The sequence below is a fragment of the Hippoglossus stenolepis genome, chromosome 11, assembly GCF_022539355.2.
Source record: "Hippoglossus stenolepis isolate QCI-W04-F060 chromosome 11, HSTE1.2, whole genome shotgun sequence".
NCBI classification, from domain to species: Eukaryota; Metazoa; Chordata; class Actinopteri; order Pleuronectiformes; family Pleuronectidae; genus Hippoglossus; species Hippoglossus stenolepis.
The window spans coordinates 6,065,135-6,079,974 of record NC_061493.1 but is presented as its reverse complement, the minus strand read 5'-3'; the positions used below and the strand labels follow the sequence as shown (position 1 = coordinate 6,079,974).

General features: G+C 43.4%; 1 protein-coding gene across 2 annotated transcripts in view; it reads left to right on the top strand.

Annotated features, from left to right (window-relative positions):
• Positions 1–14,840, top strand: part of LOC118117832 — a 146,965-nt gene that overhangs the window by 110,826 nt on the left and 21,299 nt on the right. For both annotated transcript variants that reach the window (XM_035170429.2, XM_047342121.1), the window contains exons 6-8: positions 480–661; positions 11,683–11,939; positions 14,355–14,491. In XM_035170429.2, coding sequence (XP_035026320.1) covers positions 480–661; positions 11,683–11,939; positions 14,355–14,491 — 576 coding nt within the window. The remainder of the gene's footprint in view (positions 1–479; positions 662–11,682; positions 11,940–14,354; positions 14,492–14,840) is intronic.

The window sequence follows — 14,840 nt, the reverse complement described above, 5'->3', positions numbered from 1 at the left end:
ACATGATGGCAGCACACATGAAAGGGTGTGTTATCTGGATTCATACTATAGGGATGGACGCCTGCAGGGACTTAAAAAAAAAATGTTGATGTTTGTGATGAGTAGGTAGCTCACATCATCAAGTTCAAATATTTTAAGGAAGAAGAAACAGCTTCTCATACTCTAATCTTTGCTTTCAGTTGAGTTACTTGTAACGACAGGTTTTTCTGGCCCTATCTTACCTTACTTTTAATAGCTGTGCACTCACACACAAGCTTTCTCGTCTTTAATCTCTCTCTCTCTCCTTCATCCTCTCAGTTCTGTTAAATTAAAGGCTCCTTATCTGAATGAATTATTGTAAATATTGGCTCTGCCCCAGTGGGGAACGGCTATTTAAAAACTGTTCAAAAGGCAAAATTAAATGTTTAACTTGACAACTATTGGCACAATGAATCATGAAGGCTTCTTCCCTAACGTGTGCCGTCGTTTGTCTCTCCCAGGTATGTGGTCCTTCTCCGTTTCTGAGCTCGCCATCCCTGGCGCTGAGATAGGCCGTATATCAGCCACTGATGCCGACCTCGGCGAGAATGCCAAGCTGGAGTATACCATCCTGGAGGGGGAGACCGGGGACACGTTCAACATCACCGGAGTGAACCAAGAGGCTGTCATCATGCTCAACAAGGTAAAGGGAGGGATGACAGAGGCGGAGGGATTGGCGGAGTGGGAAGGAGGGGCGGGAAGAGGAGGAGGAAGATGAGGACAGGGTCATTTGGATGTCATGAGAGATAATGGCAGAGAAGGAGAGGAAGACAGACAGGGGGAGGGAGGGAGGGGTGCATAAATAGAAAGGTGCTGGTGTGTTTGGGTGAAGGGGAGAAGGGCAGGGCAGAGAGGATGGAGAGAACAGATGATGAGGGGGGAGGAGATGACATGGGTAATGTGGGCAGATGTTTTTGAAAGGGGTTTTGTTTCGATGAGTCAAAGCAGATCTAATGTTGCTTCAGCCCATTAAACTAGAATAAACCTGGAAACGTATAAGACTTTACATGACTCATCTCTCCGCAGCCTTTCCTCTGAGAGTTTTAATACACATGATCTGTACTAATCTTATCGTTCCTCCTTGTCTGACTCAAATCAGATGAGAGTGTTTTTATCGGTTTCCGACAACTGAATTTCCTGCTTGATTCACCCGCCGTAAACCAGCCTCCTTCTTTCTTTTTTATCATCTTTTTCCATCTGTTTACAGCCAACAGAATGAAACATCCATTCACCACTCAGTCAAAGCATGACACATCCACATGCAAATGTTTGCGGCGGCTGAGTTGAGTCTAATTTGCACCAAAAAGAAAGAAATGTGACCACAGTTGAGCTGTTTTTGCTGCTGCCTTTCAGTAAAGATTTCCCATGCAGTGCACTTGCATGCACTGAAAGATCAATGAGGCTCCGCCATTCCATTCAGAGTTCAGCTGGTTAATAGTTCCCTTTAGTGTAATACTACATGAATTCAATTTCAAACGGCAATTCCCTAAGTGGCCTGTCACCCTGAATAACCACGTTCTTGTGTGTTGCAACGTGGGGGCGACGAGCGCTGACACCTGCTCATTACTGGCGTGACTTGTTGAACTACATACATGTCTCTCTCAGGCCTCACATGCACTCACATGTAATGGAGGCTTAATGAGGAGAAGGGCCACGTTTGGGAGGCATGTAAATGGACTGTAAATTTAGCATCACTGCACCACATTACCATAATTTACAGGCGTCTGCCTCGTCCAATATTCATTGGACTATAGAGTTCTTCTCTGGTATTTGCTCCATCATTGATGTAGGCTTTATAACGGCTACTGGCCAATCAGAGTAGACTGGGCAATCAGACAGTGGCTGGAAACAGGAGCTTCAGCATTGGAAAGTTTGAGGAAGGTGATACATTTTTTAAGAAATAACACAAATCAAAATGATGAACCCTGAAAATTTGCACAATATGTCTCTTTTGAAATAACTTAAAATTGGAAAGAATCCTGTGGAAAAAAATCCTGTGAAAAGCAAAAATATTCCAGGAGTTTCTGAAATGTTGCCATTTTCGAGATTCATTTTTTCCAGAGAGTCGGGACAATTTGCACAAAAATCTGTCAAAACATATTGCTATTTGTATTCATAAGAGTGTTATGGGTGTTCTCGTCAGTGTAGCCATACATAGTGGTGGGTTGCATGCAGTGTGTGTATGTATGTGTGTGTGAATTCATCACTGTGTCAGTTCTCATCCTCGGGTTGGTAGGATTCGTTAAAAACAATCCGCACCTGGAGGTGGTGTGTCTCTCTGTGTGTGTGTGTGTGTGTGTGGGTGTGTGTGTGTTGAGCAGGATTTCCAAGCCTGGTATGAGTTTCTTTGAAGAGCAGCAGGGATACAGTAAGAGATGCAAGAGGAAAGAAATTGAAGGTGAGGAAGAGGGGAAAGAGTAGGGATGAAGGAGAAGAGAGTAGATGGGAGAGTGTTAAAATGAGGTCCTGAGAGGCAGTGACAGCAGACAGTGCAGCATAACGAGGGAGTTACAGTATGAAGGAACCAGAGAGAGACATTAAGACGGAGGAGGGGAGTTGCAGAGGCAGCAAGTGCCGCAAAATCAGTGACAGCCAAAGAGAAAAAAATTAGCACAGGAGGAGACCGAGCTGCACCGGGAGGTAGAAATATTTACCCAGAGAGACATGCGGGGTACAATGAAATGAGATAAAATAAAGAAAAAGAAACTTGGAGATGGTGAGGGCGGCAGCACGGCAGCAACAAGTGGAGTGAAGAAGAGGGAGCAGTGAAGGCAGTGAGAAAGCCGAGCTACCTGCTGTGTGTAAAGAGAGAATCGATCCGTTCAACATGTGCTGGGCGAGTCCGGAGGGAAAGCTATGTAATGTAAACACCCCCGCTCTGTGGTTTGAGCCACACAATACAAAAAATGCAATTAGTATTTCAGCGTGGCTCGCTTCATGCTGTTTTGGTTTGCTTTAATCCCTCAACAAAAGCACCAAGACAGACAAAGAGATAGATTAAACTATAGTTTGCTGCTACTGGTGAAATATTTTATACGACTGGAGACAGGATACATGTGGGTTCATTCTGAATGCTTCTAAGGAAAGTGTAGCATGTATTGAATATTCTCAATCACTGTCAAAGGGAATAGCTGAGCTTGTTTACTTCACATTAGGTTTCTTTACTTATTTCTCACTATCCAGTTGACTCATGTAATCACAAGAGGGATGCAAACCTGCTTGTTTGGAATGGGCTGTTCTCTTGGCCTGTGGTGCTAAGGAGCTACTTCAGATTCATAATGGACATTGTGTGCAAAGCTGTTTTCATCCTACCTGGTTTATCTGCAGTGAAGATTTTATAGTCAATGTTTTTTATAGAATGAAACTGAATCAGCTTTATTGTTGTTCATGTGTATGGTTTAAATATACCTGTAGGGTTTAAGGATTTACTAAACTGTCCTTATTTTTTCATACATGGCATGTCGTGTACTACAGAGGTCTGTTGACTCATCAACACAATCTTCAGACCCAAGTTCACAACCTTTGGCCATAAAAGCTCTGTAATTCCGCTCAGAATAAAGCATTACAGCCACAAAACAAACTTTGAAGAACAGGAAGCGATTCTGTGAATGTTGTTGACATGGTGGAGGGCAGCTCCCTTTGCAGGTCAGTCCGTCTGTGCCTGTGTGTAAGTCGGATATGGTGAAATAAAAAATATATATATTATGATCTGGTCGTGAATTTGACCGACCGTTTGACCTAATTGCCAACCACTGCTGTAGTTTGTCAGAGGACGTAGAAGAAGACATGTTCAAGGCACACTGCCGTACCCCCGCTGACTGCTACAGAGTGCTGGACGCCTGTTTATTCGAGTTTCATTAATCTTTAATGTATCACATGTCCAAATCGCAAACAAATTCTACACTGCACTTTCTCGGGTGTGTAGCTGATACGATGAACGGTTTGCGAGATATGCGATGTGCATACAGGCAAACAGATGTTGTTGGAATTAGTCGGTAGGTGATGTAATTTGTCTTTTTGTCATTGGCTTAAAATGGCACTAATTTTCTTTATTGTGCTTACTTAAAATATCTAAGTCAATACAGTTTACTAAATCATACCCTAGCCACAAAGTCAGACTTACCTGTTTTACATATACTGCTAGAGAACAAGTTAATATCACTTGCAATCTTTAAGTTGAAAATCTTGACTAAATTAAGTTATTATTATTATATTATTAGTAGATATAACGTAAACTTACCTTAAAAATATGAGTTATATTTACTTTTAAGGCTATCTGTTTTCTGCTTTTTTTAAGTAAGTTCAACTGGGATTTTCAAACACAAAAATGAAGTGGTAAAAATGGATGTAGCCTTTCAGGGAAACTAATATGATTCGTTAGAGAAAGCATAAAATACACAAAGCTATCTCCCGCTTACAATTCAACAAAAATACACAACCAGGCATTTAATTTACATTTTTTTTTTTTGGGCTGTTGCCATGTGTGCATATGTTCAGGTTGTGTCATTATTGACTCACATGCCCTGGTGTCCATTTTCCAGAGTCAGACTGCTTTCTATAACCGTGAAGATTTTTAACAGGGGAGCGCGATGATCTGTGCGCCCCCAGAGAAGGAGAAGGATTTCCGAGTGGAACAATTTGTGTTGCCACAGAGCTGGCCTTGACCCTGCTGGTCATCTCGCTGCTGTGGGCTGAATCTCTTTAACCGCTGATCTGAGATGCTCTCTCTCTCTCTCCTCCCTCCCTCTCTCACACACACACACGCACGCACACGCATGCGCACACACACACACACACACACACACACACACACACACACACACACAGAATGGAGACACACCTACGAAAGTAAGCAGCAATAAACCACATAGAGAGATATACCGAGGCAGACATCAATATTACACACTTGACCTTGCAGCTCCTGTATTTAAACTGTGTGGAAAGAGGGGAAACAGCTGCGGTGGTGCTCGACGTCTTTACCTCAGACGATGTGTCAGATGGGAGGTGGGATGGAGACTGCATGAGCTGGGGAGGAGGGGGAGCTAATAGCAGATTAGGGATATATGGAGCCAAGAGATGGAGCTGGAGGAAGGAGTTTGAAGATGAAGTTAAATGAGACTGAGAGAGAATGCGTGATGACAAAATGGAGCCAGGAGGAGGAGGAAGGCGCATAGAGAGAACGAGACAGATGAAGACGAGGAAGAGTGTGGATGATGATGTGCTGATGGGCGGGAGGGAGGAAGAGCACACGGTAAAGCCCCCGAAAGGCGAGGGGTTAGGCGGGGACATGCAGGGAGAAAGCTGGGTCATTAAAAGCCTGCAAGACTGTGTGCCGACTGAAGCTGCCTGCTGCTTATCACTGCTTATTTACTGTCAGTCCCACAGAGACCCCCAGCAATAAAGAGATTTCCCTCCTTCCCCCATTCTCCCATCCACTATCACCCCCTCCCTAACTCCCTCACCCCTTCACATCATCTGCTGCTGTCTCTCTGCATTTCATTACTCTCTCCCTCTCTCTCTGATCTCCCCACCCATGTCCAAATATGCAGGGTGAGACACACAAACATAAGCACGAGTACGCAAACACACACGCGCGCGCATGCACCCTATCTCACATTCGCTCCCTCGCCTCGTCCTCGCTCTGTTTTGTGTCTTGAGGCCATGTCAGACAGTGTGTGTTGTCTGCGGCTCTGACTCAGCTTAGGTCTGCCTCATTCACATTCACAGACGAAAAGATACATGGGAAGACACACACATATGCACACAAAATCAGCCCCATGTTGACACACAAATGGACTATTCATCCATTCATTTGAAATGAATTTCCTCTTTCTCGTTTGTTCTCTCTTTTATTCTATTCCTTTTGTTCCCTGGCCCTTTAGATCTGCACCACTCCAGTTATTTACTTATTACATATTGCCGTTAATGATTGTACATATTGCTGCTAATAGATTTTTGATACAGCATGTGAACAAGGCCACAGTGTAAGTAGCAGGTAATTGAGGAATTGGCATAACGCTCTCCTTCTTGACATTGCTCTGCAGCAGTGCCCCCTAATGGCCACGGGGTAACACCTAAAGCCAGTTGGAGCGTTCACTGGTGGCTGCTAGTTAAGGTTTCATTGATATCAATCAGCCAATCAAAACCTAATCAGCCGCTACAACGAGGAGCAATTAGAAGACAGAGAAAATGTAGTCCTCAGCTGATGGACACAGACACGTGATGATTGAATAAACGCCTCATGTGTTTTGATTGTTTGAGCTTTTATAACAAATGGGGCAGCAAAAAGAAAGTTTCAAAACAAACCAGGACAAAGCTTCGATTTCACAGCGACTCGTTACACATGTAAGATGTCTTTAATAGCATGTATATAACAAAGTGGGATCAGGAGACGCAACGTTATGTCACAACACCATTAATGCGTATCCGGCGATAACCCGATTCAGGACGTTCCCTTTTGAGGTACTTTTTTTTTGGGGTGCTGTGAGCTGTGTAAGCCTGCTATTTGTGCAGCTTTCACTCCTCTTACCTGGGGGACAAGCAAGCTCGCACATGTGTCAGTTTGCCGTTATTATTTCCATATGCTCTCACTTAAAAACGGCTGGCTAATCCTCGGTCACGCGCCAGCAGCGCACCCAGGATTATCTGTGTTTGTTTTCACGCGGAGGAGAGATTGTACTAATCTCCTCTGAGGGAAAAAAAGAGAGAGAGAGAGATGGAGAGAGAAAAAGAGGAAGAGAGAGAGAGAGAGAGAGACCAATGTCTTGCAAATACATTGAGGAAAAGGAAGACACAGGACAGGCAGGAGACAAGAGACAAGTGACAGAGGGAAGTGGAAGCGGCAGAGGAAGAACAAAGTCAAAAGGGAGATTTAGACGAATCTTTGTTCTCCCATCTCTGTAGTTGTGCTTGTTGGCAGAAATGTCCAAAGCTGCGTTTGTCATCAGACAAATGTGATGTATGATCTTGATTTAGAATGCACAAAATCAAGAAAGATCTCAAGCTGCCAAGGACAGCGGGAAGCTGAGCACAGACGCGAGCATGTACGCCACAGACCACAAGGATGTGCACTTGATTTCATACACATTTGCAGAATATTTATTTTCCATCAATTACAGAAAAATCAGTGAGAAGCACCGTCTCTGTGCTTTGAAGCCTCACCCTGCAGTAATGTATACACACTGTAAAGCGTGCACATGCCCCCTCTTCCTCGGTCGAGCATGTACGCCTATGGGCTGGCCTCTTTGAACAGACATGTATTATGTATCGCCAGTCTAGCATGCAGGTTAGCTAATTCATTTCTGCTAACTGTGAAGCAAATTTAAAAGGGAAATTCTATAGAGTCATTTGAATTTCAAAAAGGACTGTGGGAGCTCTGCATCGCAGGACAGGAGCAAGTACAGCATGTGGGTGTGTGTGTAGGAGGAGGGCAACGTTAAATAGAGATAAGGGAGTTTGTATGTTTGTATGTACGTTCAGGGACTGCAGCCAATGATTATTCTCAATTCATCTGTTAATCATGATTAGAAGATGAATGGTTTATGTCAGTAAAAGGTCAGAAAATGGTAGAACAGAATAATCAAATCCTCACATTTGAAAAGCGGGAACCAGTGAAGTTTTTGGCATTTCTGCTTAATAAATTACTTAAATGTTTAATCAATGGACAAAAGTTGCTGTTGGTAAAAAAATTCTCAACCATCCAAGCAAATAATCAACTGTAGTTTTAAGCACCTGCATACACAGCTTTTCAGAATTTGGCAGAAGATGTGTTGAAGAAAAGGTGGGTGACATTGTAAGAAGAGAGTGTCGATAAAGAGCAGCTTAACACTGAATTTACTTCACAAAGGAGGAATGAAGTTCTGCAAAGCTCCAACTGATCTGATCGGCAGCTGCTCTTTAATGAGTCAGGTAGAAGTACAAAAAAAATTGATACCAAAAGTCTGACCATCATGGAAGAATTATATTAAATCTGATACTTTAGTCAGTCCACTCACATGAGTACACTGTGTATGCAGTGCGTGAAATCCAACAGAGTAGTGTTGTCCTAAACTTATCAGATGACAATAGCAACTTTTGACCAATTGTTGCTCAGCATAAATATGTGCCAGCTGCTTTTGCTCACTTGACTTGAAAATAACCATTTGCCTTCCTCAGCTTCCAGTTTTCACATATTTGTCGGCAGTAGGGATGCCACGTTGGGAAATTTTCCCACTGGGTAATAAACTGACATTTAACAAGAAAAGACGTGTGCTGGCTCAGTACAGTGTCTACCGAGTATGGTCCTTAACGTTAGATTTCACTGTGAGCAGCCTCACTCTTCTGCTGCACTTGAAGTTGTGTGCAGGGTTTAATTACCTGGACTCATAATAACATAAAAGATCTTTTAGAAGGTTTAAGAAGTTGTGTCCTGTTGCCTCATTGTAAAGTGTACAGCTCTCTCTCTCTCTCTCTGTCTCCTCATCGTCGTCATTGGACAACTCTCCTCTCATCATCCATTAATCTGTGCTGTGACTCTGTGCTGTGACTCTGCTGTAGAGCCTGACTACCCGACCCGAATCTAACAGGACACGGTGAGTCGTCTGCCTGGGTTTAGACAGAAAAATGAAAACACCTGTCGGGCTCGGGCTCGGGTCAGACATTAGAATTCGGCCTGAGTTATGCTGCTGCTGAAAAATGATACAGACGGTGTGGCCGGTGTGCACGTTATATATAATCACTTTCTGCCTGAGCACTGTGGCGGCAGCCAGTGTTACCCGTGTTCAGGGATCTTATAATAATGACGGTGAAGTGTCCATAGTTTGACACTCACTAACGTTTTGACCAATTTGACTGCACCAGCCAGGTACTTATACTGCACTGCAGTTTAACATGTGTTTCAGTGGGAACTCACTCGAAATAACAAGTGTGTGTATTGAAGCACCTGATACCTGATGCATCTGTCTCCAGGTAATTTGATGTTATTCCCCAAAATGTTTTTACCAAACATATAGGGAGACAAACAGACCAACAGGTAGTGACACCAGGTCTTCTTCAGTGAACAGAATCAATGTAATCAATTTAAACGATACAACAACTGTATGTGACATTCTGCTCAGCAGTCGTTGTCTTGTACATAGTCCATAGAGGGCGCTAAATCACAAGCACTGGTCCCCAACTAAATTCACTTTTTTAGTTACTGCAACGTCAGAAAAATGCTCAAATGTAGTGTTATGTTGCTCTCGGTGTGTGTGCATGTGCAAGGTCAGCATGAGAAAGCAGAGCACGTGCGAGCAGCATTCACATCCTCACATCCGCACGAAAGCAGAAAAACCCACCGGGCCGCCGAGTGATAAGTGCTTCCTGTAAGGGCGGATGAGGGAGAAGGATGAATGTATGTGCTGTTGTTTGTCAGCACGCACACTTAAAAAAAGTAAAAAAAAGAAGATGGGTGGAGTAGGGGGACGGGTGATGGAGTGTATGAGGTAGGGAAGGAAGGCGAGTGGAGTGATGGAGTGCTGGGTGGAGGTAGGGTGGGGGGGGGTGATGAGTGTGTGCTCATAGTGTAAGTGACACCTCTCCTCCTCAGACAGATTGTCTCTCTCTCTCTCTGTAATAGGGACCACGTCAGAGAACGTTTTTTCCCTGTCAACCCGGCAACCCCCCCCCCCCCCGTCCCCGTCTGCGCTTGAACACGTAGTCTCCCAATCTCTGTATCTCCATCCCACTTGACTGTGCCTCCTGTGTATTTATTTTTCCCGCCGAGATATTCCCCCAAATTGGTCACATTTTCATGTCCTTCATTCGCCCTTTTTTCTCTGCATCATTTTTAATCAATCTTCACCTCTTTCTAAAACTGCAGATTTTCTGGGAAGCAGTTTACTTTGGTTGAGAGCTCAGGGAGAAGGAGGAGAAGAGAGGGGGAAATAGAAAACGAGAGAAAAGGACGGGGGTGGGGGGCATGAGTGAGAGGATATCAATATTCCCACTGCTGCTGGGATCCTCAAAATGATTTTTTCTCTCCGTTTGTATCCAACAGCGAGTATTCTGCATAGCCAGGGAGCCTATTTATCCTCTGTCCAACACGGGTTTCTGTGCCAATCACACCGAGATGATTCATATGAACACTTACTTTGAGGACTCACACGTACTGACGGAGGATCTGAGGACCCACCGGCTCAAAAGAACCACTTACCACACACACACACACACACACACACACACACACACACACACACACACACACACACACACACACACACACACCTCTCAAACAGGTATTCTGAACCAGACCCACACATGTTGCTTTCACCAGATTTACTCAACAGCAGGTGTATGTCTGGGTGGGTGGGTGTCTGTGTGTGAGACAGTGGATGTAGAGTGTGTGATTACCAGCGTGCGCGCCTCTGCCCTCGCTAACAATCATTTCGGCAAACATGATCAGAGGCTTTCTCATTGCTTCAGAGCCGGCTCGCTGGCGACGTGCGGCGCACAATCACACGGACACCTCAGACAAATAGGCTTCATAACTTCTCTGTAACAAACAATCTCTGGGGCCTGAGCCCCTATCCCAAATGAAATCTCTTCTACCTGTGTAGATGCGAGGATACAAAGGTTTTTTTTTTAACGCTCCTCATAGCTAGGTGAGAGTCTCTATGGTGATAGTGGAGTTGCCATGGTGATAGAGATGGTGTAAAACACGGAGCGTGGTTTTGTTTTATATTATCAAAAGGTATTGTTTGTGGAACTGATTTGTCAGCAGAGTGCACAACCTGCCCTGCGACTGAACGCAAACTCAGGATCCGTACTGGGGATTCACAAGAAAGCGTTTGTCCAAGTTTCACTCCCACAAGGTCTGAGATGGTAACTTTACACGCTACCTGCCAGGTACCCACCAACACAGGTCCAAGTGCGTCGTCAACGCTGCAGCACCGAACAATGCTGAAGCTTGATAAAAGTGTTCAGTGCGACTATACCTGAAGCACCACCTGCTCACATCCATCTGTGCTGCGTGCGGAAAGCAGCGCTAATCTCATCCAACTCCCACGAATGCATCATCATCATCCAGCGTCCTGGCAGCAAAAACACTACAGCCACAAATCCCTCCAGTCTGAGAATCTCATAACCACCCCTGCATCAATGTCAAACCAAGGCCTCGACACGTTGTTTCTTCAGTGTCGGAGCTCTCGAGAAATCCTTTCAACTCTTTGAGCATCAGGAATCTCATTGGCAATGCTGTAACATCAACACCTCATGAATGTCTTTTCTCTTCTTCACACAAAACCTCACCATCCACGCGTCCGTGCACAACAACTTTCAAAGTATCACTTCAAAAATCCAGACTTCACAACATTTATGGTAACCATGGTATTATTTACTCCGATTCCTCTGCTGATTTTAGATGTGACCATTCTCCAGCCTCTGAGAGCTGTTATCTTTTGGAATAATTCATTATTTGTCATCTCGCTGCTTTTGATATGTAATTTAGCAGTCATCTGTGGAAATTGCACTGTGAGAATTGGACTTAATGAAAGGATCTGATATTCATAACTGTGACATTTGAATAATCTCTTGCTAATAAAATGAGTCATCATTACTCATTTCACAGTAGGTGTATATTTAAGCCTTGACTGATTATAAACTTCAACATTACTCTAATTATTTTTCAAATATCATCCCCCTCCCCAGGCTGTTGACTACGAGAGCCGAAGCTCCTACTCTTTCTCTGTGGAGGTCCTCAACCCCATAGTGGACCCTCGCTTCCTGCGTCGAGGCCCCTTCAAGGACCGGGCCTCCATCAGGGTAGCAGTCCTGGATGCAGACGAGCCGCCGAAGTTCTCCCGGTCGAGATATCACATGGATGTTTCTGAGAACTGTCCACCAGCCTGCACTGTGGGCCGGGTCAGCGCTGTAGACCCTGATACTGGACTCACCAATAATATCAGGTGAAGACTCTTTCTTCATATCAAATACTAAAGTCTAGGTGCAAACGAGATGCAGAGAAAAAAGGGTTTAGGTTAAAAGATTCTTCAAATTGTAACATATGTTATACAGTATATATACAGATATATATATATATATATAGATGTTTAAGGTGCAATAACTACATTTTATACCTGTCTATGGTGATTCATAATTACTGTTACTGATAAATATTTAGATACTTTTGCTCAGTGTTTGGACAATTACAAGGGAAAACACAGTATCTAATATTAAATTTGTATGAATGTTTTTCTCCAGCTCTCTTTCACATTTGATCCACGTCAGTAATTATGTCTTTTAATAAAATACATATAAACATAAATAATAATACATAAATATGTGATGACAGATAGATTATAAACATCTAATTATGCAAAGTCCACTGGAGTCAAAGTCCGTACAGACAGGAGTAACTGGACTAGTTAATATTTAGCAGACTTGTTTTATGTTCCTTTTTTCTGTCCATGATTCCATTCTTTGTGCAAAGCTAACCAGCTGCTGACTGTAGCTTAATAGTTAGCATACAGATCAAAGACTGTGTATAAAGATGGATGATATGCCAGCTCCCCAAAAGTGAAGCCAAAGATTCTCTTTAGCCCCCTGGTAGCTGGCTGCAGTATAGGTCATACACCCAACCTCCTCCATGTTAGTGGACGGGACATGGACCAAATACAGTATCTGTCAGTTTAGATAGTTGTCATCATACTGATATATGTCCATTTTCCTTGATTTATGTCATTAAAATGAGGTGAAACATCATGATTTAAAGCCAAGACTGACTCGCGGTTGGGCGCGTGGATGTCTTGGCGGGATCTCCACCGCTCCACCCCCTGCTACTGTGCAGACACAGGCTCCAAATGCACAAGATGGCAATGCTCCTATCTGGGATATTTTGGCTTCATTTCTGCATAGTGGGCGGAAGTGGAGGCGCGTCATCCATCTGTATATAAAGTCTATGGCACAGACCAATGACTGTATATAAAGATGGACAATGCATATACGCCTCCTCCCACTGTACAACAACGAGGCCACAATATTGCTGGTGAAATCCTTCTGAGCCAGGATCTGTGGGATAGTGTTTAGAGAGTGGTGCTACAGGATTGAGGTCCCACCAATGCAACTGCCCGACCAATCACAGCCTGTTGTCCATGTTGTCTAAATATACAAATCCATCCTTATCCAATTTGCATGATTTTGCACGATCTCATACATTATCTGAAGTCAAATTTCTTTCTTTCCATTTTGTTGATATAGTAGAGTCAAATGTTTTCACAGAAAGAATTTGGGATAGTGTCTTTTCTCACACCATGAATAATAAAATACTGTCTACTGACATAAAAAAAATCTATTTTCACCATGTTTTTAGGAATATAATGTTTTATAAATCAGGCTGTAAATTATATATGAACAGACCCCTAGAAGTGCAAGTGAAAAAGAGATTTCTGGCTTTTTTTGAGAAAATTGCCTTTATTTTTGTGCATTGTAATTGGAATCTACAAACAGACATAGTTGTGTAAACTAAAGACATAAATGTGTATTTAGGACATTTTCTTTTCATTAGTCTGCCTGAAGACACTGTATTGAGGCAAAATGCATTCTAGGCTATTTTTCGAGTCTTGCTTTTGTGTTCATTGTTTATTAAGTATGCTGTTTTTATCAATCAATACTTAATAAGAGTTTTTACTGCAAAATGGAAATCAAATTTAATGATCCTGAGTTATAGTTCTGAGTTTATCTCGTTTTAGAAGATAGATCACACATCCTAGGTCCTAACATTTGTCAGCCTGGGATATGCCGTTTTTTTCAGATGGAAATGCAAACCCACCTCTTCAACTCAAACAAACACGACACCGCAGATAAGCGCTAACCGAATAAATACAAACTAACCAAATGCCCACTCAGTGTTCCCCTGAGTCTGTTCTCAACAACACAAGCTTGTAGGTTTCAGGATTTCACTTGTGCTTGTGGTAGCTTTTGTCTCACATAGTTCAACAAGGGTGGCAAAAACCTGTCTGTAACAATCACAGAAACCATGCCCCAATTAGCGCCGGCAAAAGAGTGTGGAGAGGAATGATAGTTGGTATATTCTTGGAGATATTTAGATAATCAGTGGCACTTCAAAAGAGCTCCTATCAGCAGCGATAATCTCCCTATATTAATTCTTTGGCCATTTAAATGCAGAATTCCTTATCTCTCCCTCGCACATTGGCAATGTGTGCTTCTTTCACTCCGCACCCCGCTGCTACCTCTGCCGCTTCTTCCCTTCACTCTTTCTTTTTACACATCTTTCCTCATCTTCCTCAATTCACTATGTTCACCTTCCCTCTCTCTCCATGTTTACCTTTTATCCTTGTTCCACCCTGTTTCCTCTCCTCCAGGTTCTCCATTGATCCACAGTCAGACCCAGAGGCTCTGTTTCGCATCACCCCAGACACCGGCCTCATCACCACGGCCACGGAGCTGGACCGAGAACGCGAGCACTGGCACAACATCACCGTCATCGCGACGCAGAGAGGTCAGAGGTCCCACTTTGTGCACCATATTAACACTGAGGCATCATCACACAGGTTCTTTTATTTGGAGCTCAAACTCCTCAATGAGACATTTCCCACCTCTGACACCTGAACCCACTGAGTTTAAACTGTGTATTGTCTGGTGTCTGAAAAGCACAGTATCCAGTGTGTGATGCGGTTCACTAAGCGGCTTAGCTCTCAAGTCATCAAGCCAGCCAGGGGAATGTTGTCTGGCTCCATAAATAGTCTGTTACAGCTCTTCCTGAGAATCAATTGATCTATATTGTGTGAGTTATCTGATGCTGCGAAAGATTTGTTCTCATAAGGATTTGAGTGGAAACAAGGAATTAA